General features: G+C 37.9%; 2 protein-coding genes across 8 annotated transcripts; one reads left to right on the top strand and one right to left on the bottom strand.

Moving 5' to 3' along the window:
* Positions 1-64: 64 nt before the first annotated feature.
* Positions 65-7,114, bottom strand: mtdhb (metadherin b). The gene is made up of 13 exons (XM_056762115.1): positions 6,547-7,114; positions 6,021-6,101; positions 5,739-5,820; positions 5,414-5,620; positions 5,254-5,307; positions 4,659-4,829; positions 4,493-4,552; positions 4,207-4,272; positions 4,003-4,124; positions 2,652-2,762; positions 2,042-2,134; positions 1,842-1,950; positions 65-972 (listed from the first exon to the last, which is right to left on the bottom strand). Exons 1-13 carry the CDS (start codon positions 6,874-6,876, stop codon positions 905-907), a joined length of 1,554 nt encoding a protein of 517 aa, XP_056618093.1. The 5' UTR covers positions 6,877-7,114; the 3' UTR covers positions 65-904.
* On the top strand, positions 5,493-17,627 carry cep85 (centrosomal protein 85). Of its 7 annotated transcripts, none has more exons than XM_056762114.1 (15): positions 5,516-5,627; positions 5,748-5,844; positions 8,757-8,796; positions 8,875-9,000; positions 11,856-12,562; positions 12,876-13,006; positions 13,098-13,215; positions 13,301-13,486; positions 13,614-13,766; positions 14,056-14,210; positions 14,322-14,439; positions 14,528-14,578; positions 15,062-15,169; positions 15,259-15,502; positions 16,142-17,627. In XM_056762114.1, the coding sequence occupies exons 2-15, from the start codon at positions 5,839-5,841 to the stop codon at positions 16,306-16,308; spliced, it is 2,310 nt and encodes a 769-aa protein (XP_056618092.1). In that variant the 5' UTR covers positions 5,516-5,627; positions 5,748-5,838; the 3' UTR covers positions 16,309-17,627. The 7 variants fall into 7 exon arrangements, with proteins under 7 accessions (XP_056618091.1, XP_056618089.1, XP_056618092.1 ...); XM_056762109.1 differs by having other exon boundaries at positions 5,600-5,627; positions 8,878-9,000; XM_056762108.1 differs by having other exon boundaries at positions 5,600-5,627; positions 16,145-17,627.
* Positions 17,628-24,314: the final 6,687 nt, after the last annotated feature.

The raw sequence follows: 24,314 nt of genomic DNA, 5'->3' as shown, positions 1-24,314 counted from the left end.
TTACGATCCTAAATCTACACAACCCACAAGAGTTTGTGAATGATATCACACAGCGAGACAGAAGTGCAAAGAAAGGTTAATCTTTATTTCTCATTTAACATGACTTATATTAACCAATAAATACGAAAGAGGAAACCACATGCATCTGACAGATCTCTGCTGCCATCTTGCGCAACACAAGTTAAGGCATTCAATTTTCCTGACACTGCTGTACCTGGTGTAACATTGATCACAAATACCCATCCGACGTCACTACTACAAAGAATGAGGTTAAAAAAGTTGTTTTTTAAATAATAGGATTATCTTTCCATACCAGTATCAGAATTTCTAACTGTGCTCATGTATGGCTTAATTTATTTGTGTCCTAATATTTAACATCGCTGTAAATCACACAAATACCTCATTTAGTGCACTGTGGTAAGTTTTGACTCCTTGCTCTATGAATGAATGAAACCATCCTCTCATGTAATGATGATCTACAGATTCCTGGAAACTCAAATGGGATGGGACCATCCCCTTATTTCATGTGCGCCAATCTTGACCACACAACAGCTCTAGTTCTTAACAAATAAAACCAGGATTAAGTTTCTTGGAAAACCATTTTGCTGCAAATACAAATCATATCAAACATACTGTATAATTATCAATTAACATACATTGGGGGGAAAAAAAGATAATCTGAAATTTTAGTGCCCCCTTTCTTATGCCAGGTAATGTTTACATTGTCTAGAGTACAGAGTACATTGTCTAGATACACCTAATGAGAGGGGGACACTGGGATGGGATTCACAACACAGTGGATCAAGGGTTTCAAAAAAAAAAAGTAGTCACTCAGGAAGTATGAAATCCTGTACAACCCAGAGATTGCATTTGTCGTCTCCTCTTTCACCCACCAGCGACGTGTTCATGTGTCCCTTCTGGCCTTCTTCTTTTTAACTTGTTTTGGAGACTCCCAGCTCTCCTCTGCTTTTTCTTAGAGGGGAAAAGGAAAGTATTTTAAACCAAACTTGCATCTAGAGATGTAAAGAAGCCCTTTGGTCGATCGCATGCAAGCATCACAAGGTAAATTTGAACTTGTGTCCCTATTGTGTACAGGCTCATAGAAAAGCATATCTACCTTGGTAAATATTTGTTTATGGTTATAGTCCTCAGATGTGTGGTTAAACAGGGAGGGGCAGTAAATCCCAGTACTGTGCTTATATGTACAACCGACCTTTATATCATTAACACTGTAAATACACTATAGAGCCCGTTTCCAAAGGGAAGCATTTGGAGCACAGCTCTATGGAAAATCCCATTGTTATTAACATTACACTAACATCTAAACATTTAATACAATACAATACTTTGCTTTCATAGTCTAGACATTTCGCTTTTAAATTTCTCTTTGCATTTTGATTTATCAAACAACGTGGTCTAATCATGGTTTAAATTCTGCACATTTGGACACAATGCAAAAGTAGACAAATAGATTAAAAGAACCATTCACCCAAAAATTAATTCTTCATATATTCACCCTCAAATTGTTCCCAATCTGTACAACTTTCTTTGTTCTGAAGAACACAAAAGAAGATATTTTGACAAATGTTGGAAAGCAAACAGTTCTGGGGCACTTTTGACTACCATTGTCATTTTTCCTACTATGGTAGTAAATAGAGGCCAAGAACCGTTTGATTACAAGAATTCTTCTAAATATCCTTCTCTATGTTCAAAAGAACAAAGAAATTTATACAGATAAGGAACAAGTCGACGGTGAGTAGATGATGACATATTTTTTATTTTTGCACTTTTCCTTTCAGTTGAATCAACTGCGGTCATTTTAGACAGAGGTTTACCCTTACTTTGTGTTGGTACAGGTGCGGGTTTGCCAGTTGACTCAGGTCTGCCCATTCTCTGCTGTGTTTGTACTGGAGCTGATGATACGCCACGTGACGGCACCTCCACACGTGTCTGTGGGCGAGTATGACACTACATGACCTGCAGTCTGACCGGTATCTTGTTATTGTTGTACATTTTTTGATAAATGTGAGCGATGTCTTACTGAGGCGTCACCACCAGCTAAGTTGTTTCCCCCTGTGCTATTTTCCTCCGGTCCTGCGCTCAGATCTTTTTCTGCCTTCACCTGGGACTGAATCTGATACAGATATTTACACGAGAAATGTTTTGCATTCGTTTAAAGCTTAATCATCAATACTGTTGATTACCAAAGAAAATAATGTACTAAATATTTTACTGTAACAGTTGCAATAGAGGTAAACCTGTCTAGTGTTTGGAAGGGTGATACGTCAAGTTTGTATTTTTAAGGCACTCAAATTAATTAAGCAAAACCCCATTTGTTATTTTAGCAGTTGTCAAATGTGGAACTACTTTTCTGGTTATGCATTCCCAAAATAAATATTGCGTGGATTTTCTTAACAGAAAATGTGCCACAAAATATTCTCGATGACAAAATGATAATCTGTAACTACATGGATGGGTCATTCACATTTAATTAATTACATTTAATTATTTAACAAATGCTTATTTATAGAGTCAAAAAGAAAATGTCACACTGGTCTCATAGCATTTTAACATTTGCTGCCCTGTGATTAATGCTTGTGTTGCTAAACATCGTTCGATACCATTCTGGCTTAGTTTAGTAATATTCTCACCGGAGCAGATGGTCCAGCATCATCAACCTTCATCTTTTTCTTCTTCTTCTTTTTAGCTTTACCGCTGCCAGGAGGACCTGCTTCATCTTTCTCCTTCTCAAGATCAGACTCCTGTTGAATGCAGAGAGGTACAAATTTCTTTCATATTAACTGCAAACCATACGTCGCAGTTTTTATTTAGATCCAGCCTTCATGCCTAACAAATTATGCAAACTTTAACCCAAACTCCTTAAACCCAACTTTTTCGGGTGTTTAAGTGCTATAATCGGGTCCCCGGTGCTTCTAGCCACCCAGAGAGCGTGAAAAATAAGAACCCAGTAAGTTTGTTTTGGTGTGCCTTTCCCTGCAAGCATGTGAGAAATCGAGCCATTCAGATTTCGCTCCTGTTGTGATGTCTAAAGCAGATTATATTATAATGTTACCCCTCCTTATTCTACACAGTTCTGCGCTCCGCCATTGTTGTTTTTGTATGTGAGTGATGCCATGGCTAAAGTTCGTGGACAACAAGTCACTGCACAGAGTCCAAACCTAGGAGGAGACAGCAGTGGATTTATTTTATTTTTAGTGGAAATCCCCCAGAAACCCTAAGTAAAACCTGCTTGTTTGCGCGAATCACTTCAAACCGGAGTGCTTTTTCAACCTGGGACAGTACAAGCAGTATTAGCTTCAAAGTTGTTCCTCAAGAGAGATCCAGACCAACTGAATGGGACAAAACTGCCGATGTGAGTAATATTTATCAACAGTCTAAATTGACGTAAATGTACCGTATATATATAGGAGGATAATGTTAGCATATGATCGCGAAGTGAGCTAAGTCAGTCACGGGCTAAATAGAACATTCAATGCCCTTGTTAAACTTACTGTATATAAGTGCAGATGGACACTTGGAGTTAGCTGTATGAATGTTAATACATTATGTGCGTTAATATGTTTAGCTGCGGCAAAGTGTTTGTTTTGCTCATGAACAGGGGCGAACACTGCAGGTTAGTTTTGTTTTAAACGTCTCAAATTATTCGTGCTTAGGCTTTTTTGTCTTCGGACGAAGGATTTGAGACCTTTTAGATGAAACTAACCGGAGAGGGATTCAGGAAATATAATTTAGCTAAGCCATGGCAGTACTACACATGTGTTGTGTTGACAAGCCAGATGGAAGGGGTGTGCTGTAACTCATTATCCTTTAAAGCAGGGATCTCCAACCCTACTCCTGGAGAGATACTGCCCAGAAGACTTCAGCTCCAACCCAAATCAAACACACCTGTATCAAGATGTTCAGGGTGGCTTGATAATTACAGACAGGTGTGCTGAAGCAGGGTTGGAGCTGCGGTTTGCCAATACAGCTTTGAGGACTGACCTGTGGCACTTCTGTGATCGGCTGCTCTAGGGGGACTGGGCTCGCTGACTGTTTCTCCACATAGTTCCCCCATTCCTCCGATGGAGCGTTCCAATCGCACAACGGGTCTGCCGGTGCGCTGTCTTAGGAACACAAAACAACGCCAACTCTTAACACGTGCATTACCAAGCAAGTGTAGATTTTCGAGATGAGCTTGATTCTTACTAAGTCCAGACCACTCATCATCCACCTGCACAGGGGACTGCTGAGGACCCCAGCTCAGGACAGGGACTGTAAACATACAACCAAAAACTATTTTTGTGGAACGTGTTTAAGATAGCTTGCAGAAATCACATTTGGCTTTTTATTCTGTGACACTTCAACGTAAAAAGAGGATTGGGAAAATAATGGGACTCCATTTCTATGTTGAAATGTAATTGGCTCCTGAAAAAGGCTTGACTTCCACCAAAAGCACTAGACCAGGAGCTCACATTTCATAGACAATACTCACCAGCGGTCAATCCACTGATTGACACTGGAATATGTGATCCATCCACAATGGTCCATGAGCCTACATTAAGGAAATTGAGATAATTTATCCAATAATATTAAAATAAATTATTAAGACACAAATGCTGGTTTAAGAGGTAATACTACCTTAAACTCATTTTCAGTACCTTCCATGTCTTGGGGCCAGACAGAGGGTTCAGCAGCCTGATGCTCAGTAGAGAGACTCAAGGTGGTCCAGCTCTCGGCCTGAACATTGGCCATCTGAGGAGGAAGCTGTATGCTAATGTCACTTCCGCCAGAACCCTTAACAGACAGCACCTCTTCCCAACACTGAGTCACTATCACAAGAGAGTTTTTTTAAACAAATGTTGAAAGTTTAAACATTGGTTTCAAGGGATACTTGACCTTCAAAATGAAAATTCTGTCATTTTTCACGCACCCTCTTGTCATCTCAAACCCGTATAACCGTTTCTTCTGCAGAACACAAAAGAAGACATTTGGAAAAATGTTTATAACGGAAAACCGTCGGTCACCATTGACTTGCATTGATTTTGTGTCTATGCAACAGAAGTCACAGGGACCAACATTTTTCAAAATATCTGCTTTTGTGTTTTGCAGAAGAAAGAAGGTTTAAAACGACAACAGTGTGAGTAAATGATGACAACATTTTCATTTTCAACGTGAACTATTCCTCTAAGGCTAGCTTTTAGCATACGGGAATAAATGTGTGTAGATAGCTAATTTTATCAGTCTATTGATCACCTTGAGGAACGACTGGTTCCCATACATTTTTTGCTTCAATATCAGGTGTTTCTGCTATAAAGTGAAAAAAAGAGAGAATTATGCAAAACTGCCAATCAATTTTGTGAAAATGGCACAAATTAGCAATACAAAAATAATAAAATTCACTTTGACTCCATACCTTCTACTTCTTTTTGGATGACAGGTCTAGAAGGGGTGGTCTTGATGGTGGTTACCGTTTTTTCCGGTGAAGTTTGGACTTCCTCCGTAGAATTAATGGCACTCGAAGTGGCTGTTGCTTCTGGGCTAGCAGACCCATCACCTGGAGGTTTGTCCTTCCGTCGCTGTTGCCGTTTCTCGCGGTTGCTGACCTTGGTCTCCCAGGTACCTGACAGGTGATATGATTATCATGACAGTTGCTCTATCCACTAAAATAAGCAAGTTCTTATCTATTAAATGCTTTCTGCGTGTACTGATTTATGGACGTCATATCAATCAGAATATACCTTCATCAGGTTCTTTGCCATCACCAGATGTAGAGGACTTGGACTTATCTTTAACAGGGGCCTTCTGCTTTTTCTTCTTGGTCTGAAACAAAAGAAAAAGATGTTGGTAAGAATAGTTTTGGAACAAGCTTAATCAGCACCAGATATGACGCAGTCACACTGCAGATATCTAAATCAGATGTGGTCCATCTTCAAGAACTCAAATGTTAAATAAATGCCCGTATAACACTGTTCTATTCTAAGCATTCAATCAAATTAATGTAACCAAAAAGTCTGTCAAACCTTGTCTGCCTTCACGTCCAGTTGTTCCTGAGTGTCCAGCACTTTGGTATCTTGCTGTGGTTCAACAGCGAGACCAGCTTTCTGCAAAACATTTAGACAACTGACATTTAAAAACAATGGCGCCTGAGCCGTGATGATTGATATGATGTGTTGTTAAATGGCTTATTGTCATGTAGCCCTGCTAAATTTAACAGAAACCATTACAGCAATTCTAATGAATTTAATGAGAATTGCATTGGTTTTAATTGGAATCATTATGGTCTGGTAATGTTTGGGGTTTTAATGGTGTGATTTTATCTGGTGGATAGTAGCTATTCAACCAGTAACCCCTACTGGCCCAAAACACTACATAAATGAATGTATGTGACAGATGTTTTAAAGGTAATCCTTTACTGGTTCATAGTGGTTTCATAATAGAAACCATACGAATTTGCATTGTTTTTTTCACAACAGGCTCTTCAACAGCTGTTCAATTCATTATTTAAGGTGTCATTGCTCAACCCATGACAGCAGACGGTAACCAAACCTTTTCAGCATTCCTCCTCCGGTTCCTCCTCTTCGGCTCCTCTGCTGTATGATCTGCTTTCTTCGTCGGTGGCGCTACGCCGGTGTCCGGTGTCTCCGTCAATTTCCTAGACACACCTCGGCAGACCGACACCCATAAAATCAGCATGATTACCAGACCGACCCAGGCCGCCAAGAGAAGCACCCATGGTGCGCATAAATCGGGATTCAATCCCAAATCTATTCCTAGCTCAGACTTCAGAAAGACGAGGCCGGACGACAGGATCTCGCGGACATATCCCCTTATCTGTTCCGCGTTTTGCGAAACGACCTCTTGCCAACCCGGTGCCATTGCGATACGCTATGTCGGCACCGGAGGGTGACCATTCACAAAATCAGTTTTCTATGATAATTTCAAAGGAAAAAGGCATTGCTTTGGCAGCCCGTCGCCAGCGTGCCACCGATGACTGCGGCTACTGCTGCTTCTGTGACTCCGTTCATGAACGGTTAAAGATAGACGAGCTGACACATCAACAGCGACATCTACAGGTCTGGATCTGAATAGCGCTCTTGGGTTTAAGCACTGATTCATGAAAAAGTGTTGAATGTATAATATATTTTATTTTTTATAGCTATTACCAGGACAGCTTCTTACTCTACGTGTAATCTGTATTGATGTTTATATATCATGTCTTGCATTAAAAAAAGAAATGCATCTGTCAAACATCATCTTCAAGTTAGGTTAACTTTACTCACCCTATGTGAGGAGATGTGCAGTGTTACAACAGAAAAGTAGACGGGTAACAATATATTCATAAACACATCACATGAAAAAAATGCAATGGTAAAATGTATTTTAAAATTGCTTTGGATAAAAACAACTTAGAAATCACTACTTAACGACCAGCTGCAACAACACATCCCTTTTGTTACGAGTCTTTTTTTTGGCAAGCACAATTTAAATTGTGAAAAGAAAACAGAACAAAACATTTTCGACAACTATCAATTATAAGCTATTATAAATGTAAATACCAAACAATACCTCAGAAATGATCACAGTGCTTCAACAACATTACCCAAAAATCTTTAGTTGAATTAGAATAATCAAAAATGATTAGAATCGCTTTTTGGTACATTTATTGCCATATTAAAGTATACAACAGTGCTCTCATTTTAATATAGGAATATGTATATTCTTTACATGATCGAAGCAGTAGGTGGGTATTCAAAGTGAACTCGTTGAGTATTATATATGTACCTCGGTCTCTGATTAGCACAGGTGTTGCTCAACTAAGCGAACGGAAGAGGGCGCATGCGATCTCAATTTGACACGCGGCCCGAACGCCGAGGAAGAACGAGAATTAACGGTTGGGAATGGGAGAAAGGTCTCGCGCTTCAGTCGAACCGAGGCGGGTAATCGCAGCTCGAGGCTTTTGACTGTTGCGTGCTTCGATTGTTGACAGTAGCATCTAACCGCCGTCTTTTCTGTAATGCGGCACATTATTGTATCAACTACGTTGTGTTTTCTTCATTTTTACTTTTAGTAAAGACCCATCAGCCTGTGAGTTAAGGTAACGTAAGTGGAGTTGTTTACAATGTTTATTGACTTTTGTTAACTCGTACGGTTAGCTACAGTTGCTATCTGTATTGGGTTTTCTTTGTAACATTACATGGGAAGCTTGTTGTTACAGTTGTCTGGAATAGTTTTGTCTTTTTGACGTATTTTTCTTGATAGCAGTTATAGAAGTAATAATTCCAGTAAAAAATGGTTATGTAAGTTAAGAAATCAACTCTTCTGTTCTTTTTTTGGCAAACTACCTTTATAAAACGGGCACTATAATGTGCAATTATGTTCCAAGGAAAACAAAATATTTAAACGCACCTTTAAAGGGATGCAGTAGGTCTTTGAAGTACAATAATGTGCCCAAAAGAAAAAAAAAGATATTGTTCCTGTATAGGTACCACCCACTACTTTTTCCCCCCGGAGAACGTAGCCTTATAGGTCTGGTTAACATTGCCAACCAGAGAACCTCTAAAATATTTTTCTTAACATGAAACTTAATCTCTTCGGCCTGATTTGGCTGTGCATATATTTATTTATGCTATATACTTATCATAGCACTGCATTCATAGACATTATTTTTTGAGACTTTTGGACATTATGCATCTCAATCCTACTTCCTGTAGTTTAAACTGTTTTGGGTTTAGGTTAGTAAAAACATCTTTCCACAGGTGACTGCAGTACAGATGACCACCTCACAGAAATTCTCAGGTTTGTGTCCAGAACTCGTTTGTTATGTATATGACTGTAGTTGATCAAGTCTCATCTTGATTTCCTCGTGCACTCCAGCAGGACATTCTGACACAGAGTGGCTGACACCGGCTGTGTCTGACAAGTTCCAGAGCCGGTTTGGATGGCGTAAAAGTACAGCTGACGGTGGGGACACAGGACTGGGCACCTCTGATAACACAGAAGGTAAGAAGAGCACCACTAGCATTTGGATAGGGTCATGTATGTTTTGTTTTGAAAGCACATCCGTTCCCTGTGTTTGGTTCTTAGCCAAGAGATCAATCTGTAAAATCCTATATTGATCCATCATCTTTTTGCCTTATGAAAGTCCTTAAATGTGAAGCGTATGTTTGCTTATGCTTATGCTCACCTATTTGCCTATGTATAAAAATGAATGAACCATAATGCAATGAGAAGTTAGATTTACTGTCTCGTAGGACATTACAGATTAGTTTGAGACCACAGTTTTTTACTTTATCAAAACAAACATGTGCTGGCTGTTAATAGACCAAGCTGCTGTATTTTTAGTTCTTGAGATGTGATGATAGTTTTGGGACTCCTATGAGATTTGGAGGATATTATATTCCATGCCATAAATTCCCCCAGGCAGGATTGCACTTCCACTGATCGGAGGTCCTGACCTGGAGAGCCGAATGGAAACTCTAAGGCTGGTCTTGTTTCCTCTTTTCCTCTACAGTTAAAGATGTAATGCACAGAGATTAGCGGTACTCAAGTGCTTGAACATGACATATTAAAATAAAATGTGGAGAGTACATGTAATGTTTTCCAAAACATTGCTTTGCTCAATTTGCCAGCACTTAACATACAAGCTGGCATTGTCGGATTTGTGAGTGACTGAATTAAACTTGTACAAGTCTATATCTACTGTTATTGTTGTTAATGCAATACAACTCTCAGATAAGCAACCATGGAAACAATTACAATAATAAACTGCTAATCTGTTCAGTTTTCATGAATGCGATTGTGTCACTTAGCATTGAGGTTGTTTGTAAACTAGACTCGTACTGGTTTTATTTGTTTCAAAGCAATGGCAGAACAGAATGTATTGGCAGCCGTTGAAGAACATTTCGTGGGTGGTTAATCTATGGTGGGTGTCTGTGGTCTTCTTTGTTGAGATGGTAACGGCTTTGTTTTGTTTCTGGGTGTTTCTCGTAATTGCATTAAGCCTCTCAGTAAGAGAATCTTCGGTCTACTCTGGGATTGTTTGAACCTGTCCACAGCAGATGTTTAAAAGAGTGCCTTCAGGGCACGCTGTCAGTTTAAACACGCAGGCCCCCTGCTTCAATTGGTGAACTTTTTTAAAGGTACTTTAGCTCTCCTGTAGCTCAGTGGTAAGAGCATTGCGTTAACAAAGCAAGGTCGTGGGTTAGATCCCAGGGGATTTCACATGCTTGGAAACAAATGTATAGGATGATGCAATGTAAGTCGCTTTGGATAAAAGCGTCTGCCAAATGCATAAAACATGTAAATGAAAATGTATTACATAGTACTAGATTAGATGTGTATCTGTATGAGGTGAGTTGTTTAAATATAAGAGCCCCCCACATTGACACCTAACAGCGTAACATGAGAGGGCTCTATTAATACCCCTAACCTTTCTGTGTGTATTGGTTCCTCAGCTGACAGAGCTGTAGAAGAGAGAACATTGATTCTCGTAGCAGGTAGACTCACCTTGTCTGAGCTTGATGCAGTGAGAGGAAGTGGGTGTGTATGTTCTGGCAGTTTGCTCGTAACGTTTAGTAAATCCCAGAAATGCACTGGGAGGACATAGGAGTCATTATACGTTTGTTTATGGCTTACTTTTTATCAGAAGAATATGTTAGCATTTGTTTGTTTCTCTTTTTCTGCTAGCAAGGTGAGTAATGTGTGTTTTCTGTCATTCATTTTTTTTAAGAGTTGGAGTTACTTTGGAGGAGTTAAGTTTTTGTCTTGGTGACAGAATAGAAACAACGTGCAATATAGAATTGTGCTTTTTATTTTTCTCATGAAATCTTTGTTTTAAAGATGTCAAACATGGTATAAAAACATATTTAAATCAACAAGTTTCCTTTGTGGCATCAAAACAAGGTCCGACAATATCTGTGTAAAAGCATTATTTAAAAAAACATACATACTTGCGTTTTAAAAAGTTTTTTAAACTCATTACCGTAACCCTCTAAAAACTCCATAGCATGTTTTCAAAAAAGAACAACTATCATCATGCATAATTATACATATAATAAAAAGTATACATTTATTTGTGGAAAACTACTTGTATCTGTAATAATAAGTTATATTGTTGAGGACACAGTATAATAACGAATATTTTGTTTTTATATTTTTTAGATTTAAAGTCATTAAGTGACAGTTCACCCAAAAATAAAATTCGGTCATCATTCACTCAGAGTTCTAAATCTGTACAAATTTCACGGAGAAAGATATTTGGAAAAATGCTTATAACAGTTCTTGGTTACCATTGACTACTAAATAGTAGGAAATATTACAATGTTGGTCAAAAGTGCACCAGGACTGCTTACTTTCCTACATTCTTCAAAATATCTTATTTTGTATTCAACAGAACAAAGAAATTTATAAAGCAATTTTTACTACTATGGTAGTCAATGGTGACAGAGAACAGTTTGGTTACAAGCATTCTTCCAAATATCTTTCTCTGTGTTCGGAACAAAGAAATGTATTCAGATTTGGAACAACTCAAAGTGTGGGTAAATGACAAAACTTTCATTTTTTGGTGAACTGTTCCTTTACTGCAATGATGTTGCTATTTTTTGTAAAATATTATCTAGATTTTTCTAATAAACTAATAGTAGAGATTTAGAAACAACTATGAGACAGTTGAAATAATGTGACACTTGAAGTTTTTAACATTTGTTAAATTGACACTAGAAAACTTGGAGAAAGATTTGTATACAAGTCCACTATAAGTCCTTTTTAGAAACCAGACTGCTTCATGCAGCTCCTTTACGACATGTAAACGGCTTGTCTTTGGTTTCATTCACGTCTCACTTCGCTTTCCATTTTAGATTTCTGCAGCACTAGCAGCAGTCCGTCCTTCCAGCCCATCCGCAGTCAGATCCCCATCCCAACCGCCCATGTCATGCCTTCCACGGCCGGAGCTCTGGCCTCAAGCCTCAAGCCTCGTGCCTCTGATGAGCGGGCGTCCTCCAGCTCATCCAGCTCCAAATCATCACTTTCCAAATCTGCGTCCTCGCCTAATCTGGACGCTCAGGATGAGGGACATTTAAATGCCACTTCAGTCAAACCTGATTGCCTGAGCCGATATCGCAGTCTGGTGAACGGCCTCGACCACACACTTTTTCCCTCCGGAGACCAGACACGACTGGAAGATGGCCACAAGTTTGACGTACCTTCCATGGAGCCCACGCTAAATCAGTCTGGTCTGCTCAGTGGATTTTCCCCCGATGTACGCAAGCATCTGCAAATGACTGGATATGTAGACAATACTGGCTTGCTGGAACAGACTTATAAAGTTTTACCGGAGACTAGGACAGGTTTCGGCTGCCCCACGGACCCCCAAAGGAGTGTTTATTCGGGGTCTGGTGCCTCTGCCAGGATGTTTTCGGTACCTCAGGGCCTCCTGAATCATGCTCTTCTGAGGGACCAGCCCAGCACTGGAGCGTACGATCCCTTACAATGTAGTGAGCTGGCCAGCTGGCAGCAGCAAAAGCAGAAACTTGAGAGTTTGAGGCTACAGGTGGAACAAATGCAGGTTCGAATTCAGCAGCTTTTATGTTTTTGACTTTAGTGCCTGCCTTACTTTTTTTTTATTGTGAATCTTTAAAAAAAAACTCACCCTTTATAAAGCAAAATGTCTATGTGAAATACATTATTTAATTACAGATCGAGGTATTTATTATATTCGCTTTATTTGTTTTCATATCAGTCCTATTCTTGTCTAAGGGAGATTTTATCTTGCTCTGTATTCAGCACAAGTTTAGTACAGCTGATCTTGTTCTATGAGGAGAAGACAAATAGAGATCTTTTAATAGTCATTTTAACTGAGATTTCCTTCTTTATTGCAGTTAATGACAGGAGGGGGTGGCCAGTATGCCTCCCTTTATTCATCCGCTCCTCACACAGAGAACAGCAGTTGGGATGCTGTTGTAAAAGCTAATGAGAACTTGCTGAAAGAGAAAGAACTCGCCATTGAAAGGTAATTGTTATGCCAAAATAAAGGCCAATGTCAGAGAGTGATACTGCGAAGGATTCATCCTGTGTTAAAAACAGTAAATTTTGTTTTTCAGGCAGAAACAGCAGATGTCTCAGCTGGAGCAGCGTCTTAGAGAGAGTGAACTACAGGTGCACAGTGCTCTCATTGGACGTGGAGCTCCTTACCCAGACATGTGTCTTTTGAGGCTGCAGGTCAACCTACAGATATAGTTTTCTCAAATAGTATAAAAGCCTAAGTATAGTTGTTCATAACCGCCGTTTTCTGTGTGCTTGACAGGAGGCCCAGCGGGAAAACACCTTTTTGCGAGCCCAGTTTGCCGAGCGCAGCGACTGCTTTACCAAAGGGAAGCTAGAAGCGGACCGGAGACTGGCCGCGGTGGAGGTGGAGATGCAACGTCTGAATGAGATCTTGAATGAGAGCAGTGGAAAACATGCAGAGGAGCTAAAGAAACAAGAGGAGAGGGTAAACATCTCCAAGCTTCCTCTACACATCTGATGTTCTGATTTTGTCCACTGTTACGATAATTTATAGCGCTCTGAAAAGCAAATTAGAATTATCATCTTTTGGTGTTTGTTCTTTAATATAAAAGATCCGCAGTCGGGACAAACACATCAACAGCTTAAAAAAGAAATGCCAGAAGGAATCGGATCAGAACAGAGAAAAGCAGCAGCGGATTGAGACTCTCGAACGATATTTGGCCGACCTCCCTACCATGGAAGACTATCAGGCACAGCACAAAAAGGTACAGCGCTCTTTAATGGCCAACTTATAAACCTTTATTTTTTACAGCAACTGCTCAGAGAGTTTAACTTGATGCTGTGTGTTGTATTGCCGAGTACTATTACAACACTAATAAAAAAAGACTCCCTCTGCTGTTTTTCCAACCTTTTGCTTCTGTTGTGTGTACTTGAAACAGAAATTGTTGGTCAGGATGAATGTATATTTTCATTCAGTGACAATATTGTCTAGTTGCGTAATCCCACCAGAACATGATCGATTTTAAAGAGTCTGCAATGGATATTATGTTGCAGCTGGAGGATGTAGAGGAGAGGGCAGCTCAGCTTCAGGCCACAGTCAGAGATCTGGAGATCCAGCTGGAGGAGTCCCGCAGTGCTGGACGCAGCAAAGAGAACCAACTGGAAGAACAGAGGCGGAAGGAGAGAGAACTGCTTACAACAGTCACCAGGTAAAAGACAGATTCTGGGCTTCACAGAGGCACGTCACATAGGCAACCTGCTAAAGCACAGCCAAAACTTGTGACATGGGATCTTTTATTGTTTTATTTGCTTTTGTTTAGTCTCCAAAACAGGGTGCAGGAGAGCCTCGAGGACGGAGTGAGATTGCCTTCTCTTGACATAGAGATGCTACGAGAAGAAAACACTAATTTAAAAGAAGAGCAACAGCGACATAAAAAGGTTCTTGTCCTCTTTAGATAACTAAAGAATTCTGTTTTTAATTCATTTGTATTTAGGAGATTTTCATATACTGTCATTGTTTTTCTAGGTTATTGAAAAACAACTCAGGATAATGGAACAGCTGGGCTCACAGATTAGGGTAAGGATGTAAATCCATTTTAGCACTTTACTTCATTGAGAATAGAGCGTTTAAACCTAATCTGACTGTGACAGATAAATGATATTGAGTGTTTAGGTGCAATAAGATTTTAGAATCAGCAGGGGGCGCACTCCCGCTTTTTTAAGTTATAGCGCTTTCTATATCATAAATTATCTATAGTTGAAGCTTATATAAATGTTCATCCACAAGTATGTACCTGCTTAATTAATTTACATATATTGTTATTGATCATCTAAGCATCTGGTCCCAAGTGTCCAGACACTTAAGAATGATAAAGGGTTGTATTTGAGATGAAACTGGTTCTGAATGATAGGTTCTTGAATTCCTAGTTCAAGACTATAATTCATGTAATTCAAGTTAACCTCCACCATTGAAGTTCATTTTACTTTTTATTTGACTTTATTTTAAAGAGCATGTTTTCCATGTTATATTATGTGTGTCTGTGTGTGTGGGTTGAATCAGACTCTGGAGGAGCAGATCTCTCAGGAGGACTGCAGCAGTCAGGCCCTGCGAGAAGAGGTGTCACAGAAAGAGGAGAGTATATTACAGTTACATGCTGCAATGAAGGAGGTTAGTTGTTTATTGTGATGCACACTTCCATTCTTACTGTGAGAACTCAAAGGGAATTTACTATTTGTGTGCATGTTTTTGTGTTTCAGCTCTCAGTGCACAACCAGGAGTTAATGGAGCACAATCTGACGTTACAGGAGCGTCTTCAGTGCGAGGACCCAAGTGGTCGGTCCAATTTGAATGCTCCTCTGCTCCCCGCAGGGGCCCGGCTCACTCAAAGGCTGTATGGAGAGATGTCCACCTGTCTGTGTGACCTCCGCTCCCTCTGTAACATCCTCACGCAGCGGGCTCAGGGCCGTGACCCAAACCTCTCCATGCTTCTCGGCATTGCTTGTAAGTGCGCCCTTCATTGTCCACAAGTTAAAGCGGAAACTAAGACTTTATTAGATAAAGCAGATTGAATTTGTTTCAGAAAATATATACATTTTAGGATATATTAAATATCTGATATCTATATCTGGTAATGTTGCAAAAAGATGGCATGGACGGTACTATCTAAATGTCAAGTTGGGAAAAAGTTCAAAATCAAAGGAAGCGCTTTTAGTAATCAACCAAAAAAGTTATAATTTATAAAATACAATGCTGAGCATATGTAAATATAAATAAAAACATTTAAATACTTTTATATATCTTCATTTTGAAACACAGTTGTCTGAATATTGAAGACTACCTTTCTATAGAAAATATAAATGTTTTGCTTTTTAAAGGATGGTGTAGTATTAAATATTTTGCTTATGCTGTATCACCCACACACCACATAGCACAGATATATTTTCTTGGCAGATTTGTTGAAATTGTTGCCAAACAGCGATTATAGCTCATGTTGGCAGTATGCAACACGCTGTAATGGAAGCTGTTATTTGTGCAGTTGTTGCCATGGTTTAATGACCAAATAGCGACGTTGTTGTGATGTCTGTGTTATGGGGGGTTATCAGTTGGAACAGCTCTAATGGTGTTTATTTGTGTCTCCAGCAGCTCCTCCTCCTGTTGGAGAGCCGTGGGAGGACTGGCTCAGCTCTGAAGGCCTACAGAAGAAGCTTCTAGAAGCTCAGCAGCTCCGTAGAGATGTTGAGGAGCTGAGAACGACCGTTTCTGACCGTTATGCTCAGGACATGGGAGAAAACTGCATCACTCAGTGAGCGTGGACAAAACAGTGAGGGTAACTCCACATCAACAGTGCCTTTTCTATGGATGTTGAAAGACGCTAAATGTTCTAGCAAAACCTTCCTCACGAAGGGCAGACAACACTAACAACATTAGTTTCGTATACCAGACGGTTATTTTTATACAGGGTTCAGAAGATATTTTGCTAAAATTTCTGATGGCTTTTTGTGCTGTGGAAAGCAAATTGTTATTTAATATAAACCTTTCCATGTATTTGGGAATGCCTGTGATGAAGTTGACAATCAACTGAAATATTTAATCTTCATGTGCTAAGAATCGCAACTGATGCCATTTTTTATAATGGTACTGTCTATAGTGTAACATGAGGATTGGGCTCAATGACAGGTCAGTTATCATCTCAAAGTAACAACGTGCCACATAGAACACAGCACCTGAGGTTGAGAAATATCTCATAGTTCAATACCTGTAGTTTTGGCTATAATAATTAGTAAAACAACTGGTGTTTTAAAGCAGTTTAGAGCCAAACATTCCCTCATTTTGAATCTACAAAGAGATTAAATATGTTTGATGTATACAGTGTGAATTTACACTAGCATAATGCAAGGGTTGTAAGCATGAAATGATATCCTAGTTATAAGTCAATAGATGGAGCTTGTCATTCATCAAGATTGCGTAAACAGATAGTTGTGGATATGTCCTCTGAGAGAATGTTGAGGTCTTATTGGTTAAACAGTACGTTTTGCTGTGCTTTTTGACTGGCTCATCTCATAAAACATAACTTCCTGTTGGAGCGGTTACTTCCACGTGCCACACATCATATGAACCAGTGCCTTTTCATATATGTGCTCAAGGGCAGAATGGCTTAAAAAAAGCATGTGAGATGTGATGTGCTTTGTTGAACTTCATAATATTTGCTGTCTGTAAAAATAACTAATTGAATATGACATATGTAAATTAATCCAGACAAAGTCAATATGTCAAGCAAATATTTGTATTGCAGCACAAAATACGGATGTAAATGCTAACCATTATTCTCTTACAATGTTCAACTGCAGTTCAAGTATTAGAATTCTATTAACAAAATGGGACCAGCTATATTGTGGAGGAGTGTTGTGAGGCGAATTGTCATCTTTGGTCCAGGAATATCACTACACAGTGTGAGCATTAATGTATCAATGCAATACACTTTTTTAAAATTATTGTAACATCTCTTGAAGGTTTAACACAAAACCAGCAAGAAAAACCTAAAGCCAAAATGTTTATAGCAAACACTAAATGTTAATATTGAGACATTTGTCTTGATTTTGGAGAAATAAAGTTTTGTTTTTCAGTACCTTATCTTCAATATGCTTTTATCTGTTTATCCACGTTTAGACATTTTTGTGTAATCAATCACACAATTTCTCAGTAGAGTGTACTGTATGCACGTGACGCACACAAATGTCAAGCAAAAATAAAGCTAAAATAAAAGATGCAAATGGATCACCGCAATTTGCTGAAACAAATGGAATACTGAAACATGGTTGTGCGCTATCCATTTCATGTCTGTCTCCCAGTACCTTCTTTTTGTGGCAATTTGGAAAATGGTAATTTAAGGAGTATGACATCCAGAAAAAGAATGTTTACATATTCATTGGGATTGTGGGATAGGATATTGTTGGGCAACACAACATGACAAGATTATATAATATTTATTTGCAAAATGATTTTTACAATATGTATTGTTTTAAAGCGGCTTTTACAGAATCAAAACCCCAGTGTAAAAGACATCTACACTACTAATAAACACTAAATACAACTGTGGGGAAAGTGAAGAAAAATTCTAATTTTCAATTTAATCAGCCAGTGTCTGTTGAATTGACAACAGGGTATCACATGAACTTTTGAATATTTTTAACATTTCCGAAAAACAGTACAAATATTACTGTTGTATTGCTTATAAGTGAAAATGAACTTGTTTTATTTGCAGTATTTGAGGTCTGAAAAATAAACGGAGCATCTTTAAAAAAAGAATATTTGCCTGGTCCTCCAGTTTTAATTTTCTGCAAATAGAAACAATAAGTTTATTTGAAACTTGGGAGAAATATTGTTAGTAGTTCAAAGAATAAAACAAAAACAATTTACCTAACCTAACCACATTAGAAATTGTATGTCAGGAAAACTGAAAATAATTTTGAATGGTGTCTTAATTTTTTTCTGTGGATGTAAAACAGGAAGATGCAATAAATACTTTTATACATTTGCAGCTGGAATGTGCCAACTTTCTTTTTTCTACTTGTTACCTGAATAAATAAGCAAACTTCCTGTGGTTTATGAGGAACATGTATTTTATTCATTTAAAATGTAGCTCAGATTTCTGTAAGAAGAATTCTGTGAATCTGTAGATGGTTTGGGTTAGAGAAAAAGCATATTAAAATACTTTTAATATGGCAAAATATCCATATTTTTGAAACAGAAATGGACGCTTTGATAGATGATAAAGCTCAAGTTCAACTATTTGAGTATAGTTTAGAAATCTGCTTTAACACTATTATTAAGACCTGTTTTGTTTTATATTTTGATGCTAATTAAGCTAATTGAAAACCTCTATGCAAATGAATGACAAATGTACAATGTGATTATACATTATGAAATAACATTATGATTACTGCACAAAGGCAAATTGTATTAATAAAATTGTCTCCAATCAGGAATTACAAGACAAAAATATTGCGAGAGAAAATAGAGAAAAAGTATGATTATGAGATAATGAGCATCAAAGTAACATGTTTATATTTTGCATTATATTTTCACAAAAAAATATACTTGAACTTTACATTATGTAGGGTTATTTTTTGTTATGGAAAACAGTACATCACAAAACAATGTTTTGACAGATTGGGTCACATAAGGGTAAAGGATTAAGATATATTGAGGGTTTGTAGCACACCGGATGCTTTTTCTCACAGCATTTTGCACTTTGCCATTTTTACTCATCTACTGATTCCGTATCAATGAGGCACAAAGCCCTTTCAAAATCTCCTGTGGATGCCCACTTTTATCTCACTGTCACACTGTGCGACCACAGTAATTGTAATTTTAACATTATCTTAAGCATTTCATGTTGACTGTGTTAACGTTTCATCATATTTAGTTTGTAACAACAACAACAGGAAGGGCAGAACAAAACACCAGAGAATCTGGAGAAGGCCGCTGGGAGCAAATATATCTACCTTGGTTGAAAGCGGTTTTTGTATGATTTTGATTTTGATATTTATAAATATACAGTACATCAAAGCAATCTGATGGTAATTTGTATAGGCTACTCTTTTTTATGAGGTGGCTTATTCGTGTGAATTCCAACAAACTCATTTGTACATTTTTGGTTCCACAAAGAATCATCTCTTTCTAACTTTTGTACAATCTGAAAACCTTTTTCGACACAAAGAACCTTTTGTGAAACTGAAAGGCTCTTTAGATGTTAAAGGTTCTTTATGGAACCAAAAGGTTCTTCTGAGTGTCTATGGCAAGAGTGTAGTGTGGGCCGTAGTCATTGTTTTGCAAGCTCTTAAATATTTGTGCCTAAAATTAGCCTTTGCGTCTGTGATTTTAGGGTTTGGGGTGAGGTAAGGTGTTGGTTAGCCACCACCTTAAATGTAAGACTTCCTTTGATATCAAGTTATAAATATATAAATGTATGTACACACGCGGCCCGTGTATTGAAAGTCGTGCTGACTGACATAAACAAAAGGTGAAAATCTGTTTCCATGAACAAATATCAATAGATTCTAGATTTCGTGTGTATGCCACGAACTGTAGTAATACTTGAAATGTTAAGGCAACACAACATGACAAGATAACATAATTTTTATTTGCAAAGCCCTTTTTACAATATGTTTTGTTTTAGTTTTACACAATCAAGCCTGAATATAAATATAACACACACTACATTCATTATGAATAAACTCATCTTTTATGCCTAGTGACTATATGAGCAAACTTTGTGGTTTATGATTAAAACATATTTTACATTCATATAAAAGGTAGCTTAGATTTCTGTAAGTATATGCCGGGAATCTTTAGATGGTATGGTATTATTCAAGAAATACATTTGCTTCATGCAGATTCAGCCCAGATCAGGCCTTAGAAACAGCAAATTGCTTTTGAAACAAAAATTGCTGCTTAGATGAAATATGAAGAAATCACAAATAATTTAAGTTTAACAACACTAATAAGACCTGTTATGTTTCTTATTTCTATGAGCATGCATTACAAATGTATTCTTAATAACATTATGATAACTGTAATAAGGATTTTTATCATTGAAATGAACTGCATTCTCCCACCAGGAACCACAGTGATTGTTGCCAGTAAAGAAAAAAATATACTGAGATAATTTTGTGGCGCTAGAAAAATTCAAAAGAAGCTGAGGAAGTTGTATCTGAGGGTAAAGGATAAAAGCTTATTGAGGGTTTGTAGCAGACAGGACGCTTTTTCTCACAGCATTTTGCACTTTTCCATTTGAACTCATCTTTCTCATTTAGTGACAGTGAAGCACAAAGGCCTTTAAAATTCTCACCCGGATGCCCATCACCCCAGTGAACGTAATCCATAGATGATGGTGTTGATGGTGTTTGCCTCTGCCAGTACCAGTCTGTTGTCATTAGACTACGTCGTAATCCAATCCAAGCCTCCTCCTCTGTGCTGTTAACCTTTCCAGACAGCTTTTTCTGAATGTCTTCACTTGTAGGACAGGCGAGGTGTTGTTCAAGACTCGTGCAGTGAGCCAGGGACTCAGCCCAACTAAGAGGCTCATTTCCGACTTCATACTGTCCAGGAATCGCCACACAGTCAAACTCATCTGAATGAATAAAAACATTAACATGTTAACCATCACAATGATATGCTTCACAACAATTTAAGTTTGCATTTAAACTTACATATTTATATTAAAAAGGTATTTTATTACCTGGTTCTGTATTTATAGGTATAGCTGGTCCTCCATAAACTGTCGTGCCAGAGATTTCCAGTAAATAAACAGCAATCTTTGAGGTTGGATGCCAGATGACTGTTGTAAACTCACTGAAACTTATTTCAGCTGAAGAGTATTTTGTGCCGGTAATCTCAGTCCACTGAGTGTCTGTAACGGGACTGTTTTGTGTGTGTACATTATTTTTACTGGCAGTTTCAGCTATCACTAAGGCTTTCTTGATGTCTGAATAGAACTGCAGCAGGTAACAGGCAGCAAACATGTTTTCTGGGATCACTTCAATGATAAGACCTGGACTGATCAGTGTGAGGGACACGTTTCCTGATGCGTCTACGTATTGAGATTTCGTCTGATCTGAAAGTGACAGCAACCCTGATGGACTAGGCTGTAACTGAACATTATTGTGAGATAGAGAAGTTGACTTGACATTTGATGTCATAAGTAAGCGGCTCTGGGTTATACCCGGAATGTACGGCACAACAAAGCTCTGACCCTGAAATCGTACAGGAAGAATCTGACTCACTATCATGTTGCATTTACATGAGGTTGTCATTTCTGAACATGGATGAGTCAGAATCACTGCTACTTTACGGCTAGACTCAACCTTTATCAGTGAAGCATCGGCCTGCATCTGGATGAGCTGGTATGATGAGATCTTGATCTTTTCTTCTTGCACACTGCCTGAAATGCTCTTGACTATGGTGATAGTGTTTTCTGTATTCTCTGCATTGATGATGATCAGCTTGAATGAACTGTATCTTTGGGACCAGAAGGTTGCCAGAGATCCGCTGAACGTTTGGATAAGGTCTGACTGGTTCAGCGAAGGGATCAAATAGCTTGTACCAAGATTAGTGATGGGTTGAACAACATGGGTCTGGACACTTTTCTCTGGAGTGGTAGTTGTACCTATATTTGTCTGACTGAAAGAATGCACTACGATGTCTTTTTCACTGGTAATTCGGATAGAGTTACTGGAGAACCCTAGTCGATGAATTTCAGCAGTTTTTGGAATTGACACATTTAAAGTCTGGCCACTCTGCAGAACTGATGATGGTGTTTGTGTGTTGTTGAAGTGGACAGTGAAGGCAGTGTTGTTATGGAGGGCGGTGATTCTTAGACTTCTACTAGAAGTGTACGGGTAGAAGTAACCCGTGTTCTCTGGAAATGCCGTTATGAAATCCTTACCATAGCTCTCTTTTGCAAGACCTTCACACACACACACAAGCATACACGCACACACACAACAATTTTATCATAGCAATGCTTCATTAAAAAACAATAGAGGTGGTTTTTTTCTGACCTTGGCTAAACGTTGATGCAATCAGAAGAATCATGAACATTACTGGATCTGACCTTGACTTCATGTTGATGCTGGGAATTTGTTGAGAAAAGTATAAGAAAGTCAGAACAAATTCTTCTTTTGATGTAAAATAAGTTTTAATATACTTTTTACAGTCATCACCGCATCAAATGGATTTAGTCGTCAAACATTCAATTTTATAAAAGCTGATTACAGTAAAAATTTCAAAGTAAGTGTTTTAACTCCATAAATAGAGTTTTGTTATATAGTTGAAATTCTGAAAACAGACTTCAAACAGCCCTTGTGATGTCCATCCTAAGTGATAATAAGCCCCAATCTTCATAGCTATAAAACTTTAATGATGGACAAGATTATTGAACATATCATATTGATTTTACATTAAATAATCTTTTCAAAACCTTACTTGCATCAAACAGTTTATATAAAGGTCAAAGCTGTGGCTAATTTTTTTTGCACCCTCCGATTCCAGCGTTTTAAATAGTTGTATCACTGCCAAACAGATACAACCATTTAATCATAGCAAGGCTTCATTAAAAAACAATAGAGGACGGTAAAGTATTTTTCTAACCTTCAATAATATATCCTAAAAAAAACGTACATCAATGGAAAACCCTAATTTATTATTATCATTATGTGGATTTTTTGTGTGAAAAATTGACCCAAAAGACTGGTAATGTTCTCCAGGGTCACGTTTTTATATTTGTGGCCCCTGCTGTCTCTATGACAAAAGGGAAATGTAATGTAGGCAAAGAATAGATTTTAGAAAAAAGGTTCCGTTGTGGTTCTTTGTTGAACAGCAAGAAAATATATTGTGTTTAGAGTTAATGAGACCAAAGAAAGATCAAAAATGCTTTTAAAGGTTTTAGCATATCATTATTATTATACTATATAATTGTGTTGCCTAATGGTTACCAAGTCGGACCTCTAACCTAAAAGTCGCAGGTTCGAGTCTCAGAAATAAAACAAATGTGCGGAAAGGGAATGAACAACACTCTCATTACCACAGCTAAGGTGTCCTTTTTCAAATGATATATTTTTTATAATAAATTATATTTTTTTTATAATTCAGTTCATTCATTGGAATGTTAAATAAATCATCAAAACACACATTACGAAAAGAAAAATACATTCTGTATCAGTGGCATATTCTATTTTCAACATACAGCTAATGTATAATAAAGACATTCTTACCTGACAGGTGACCGCAGCCCTCGTTTTCACTGAACCAAATCAGCACTGCAACCTGTTTTTATTACCTGAGCAAATTTGTCATTCAAAAAAGTCCCAGCAGGCTTCTTGAACACTTATTGCGTGAGACTGACGTTTTCTGTTCAACTCAGCATAACGACAGCATTATTATATAATTATATACAGTATTATAGAATATTTAGTTTATAATTACTTGTTTAAAAAAGATTATATCTTTTAACTTTGCAATTAACAAATAGTTCTTGACAGACACAGACTCTGTTTTATGAGATGCAGTTACCCCTCATGTCACAGTCCATCAACCTGATAAAGCCATTTTAAAGATAACAAGTTCCATCACAAATACAAATGTTGGTTACTCTGAATATTTTAGTGCATTGTAAATCATTTGATGGTAATGTCAAAAGGTAACGAAAAAAATATTGAATTTGATCAAATAACTTGTTAGGCAGCAAAATAAGAATTAGCGAGGCATCATTTGTTCTCAGATTCAGAACAGCAAGGTAGTCAGATATTTAAAG

Source organism: Triplophysa dalaica, chromosome 12 (genome assembly GCF_015846415.1).
Source record: "Triplophysa dalaica isolate WHDGS20190420 chromosome 12, ASM1584641v1, whole genome shotgun sequence".
NCBI classification, from domain to species: Eukaryota; Metazoa; Chordata; class Actinopteri; order Cypriniformes; family Nemacheilidae; genus Triplophysa; species Triplophysa dalaica.
Note: the sequence above shows the minus strand (reverse complement) of the source record. Positions and strands in the feature narration are given on the sequence as shown.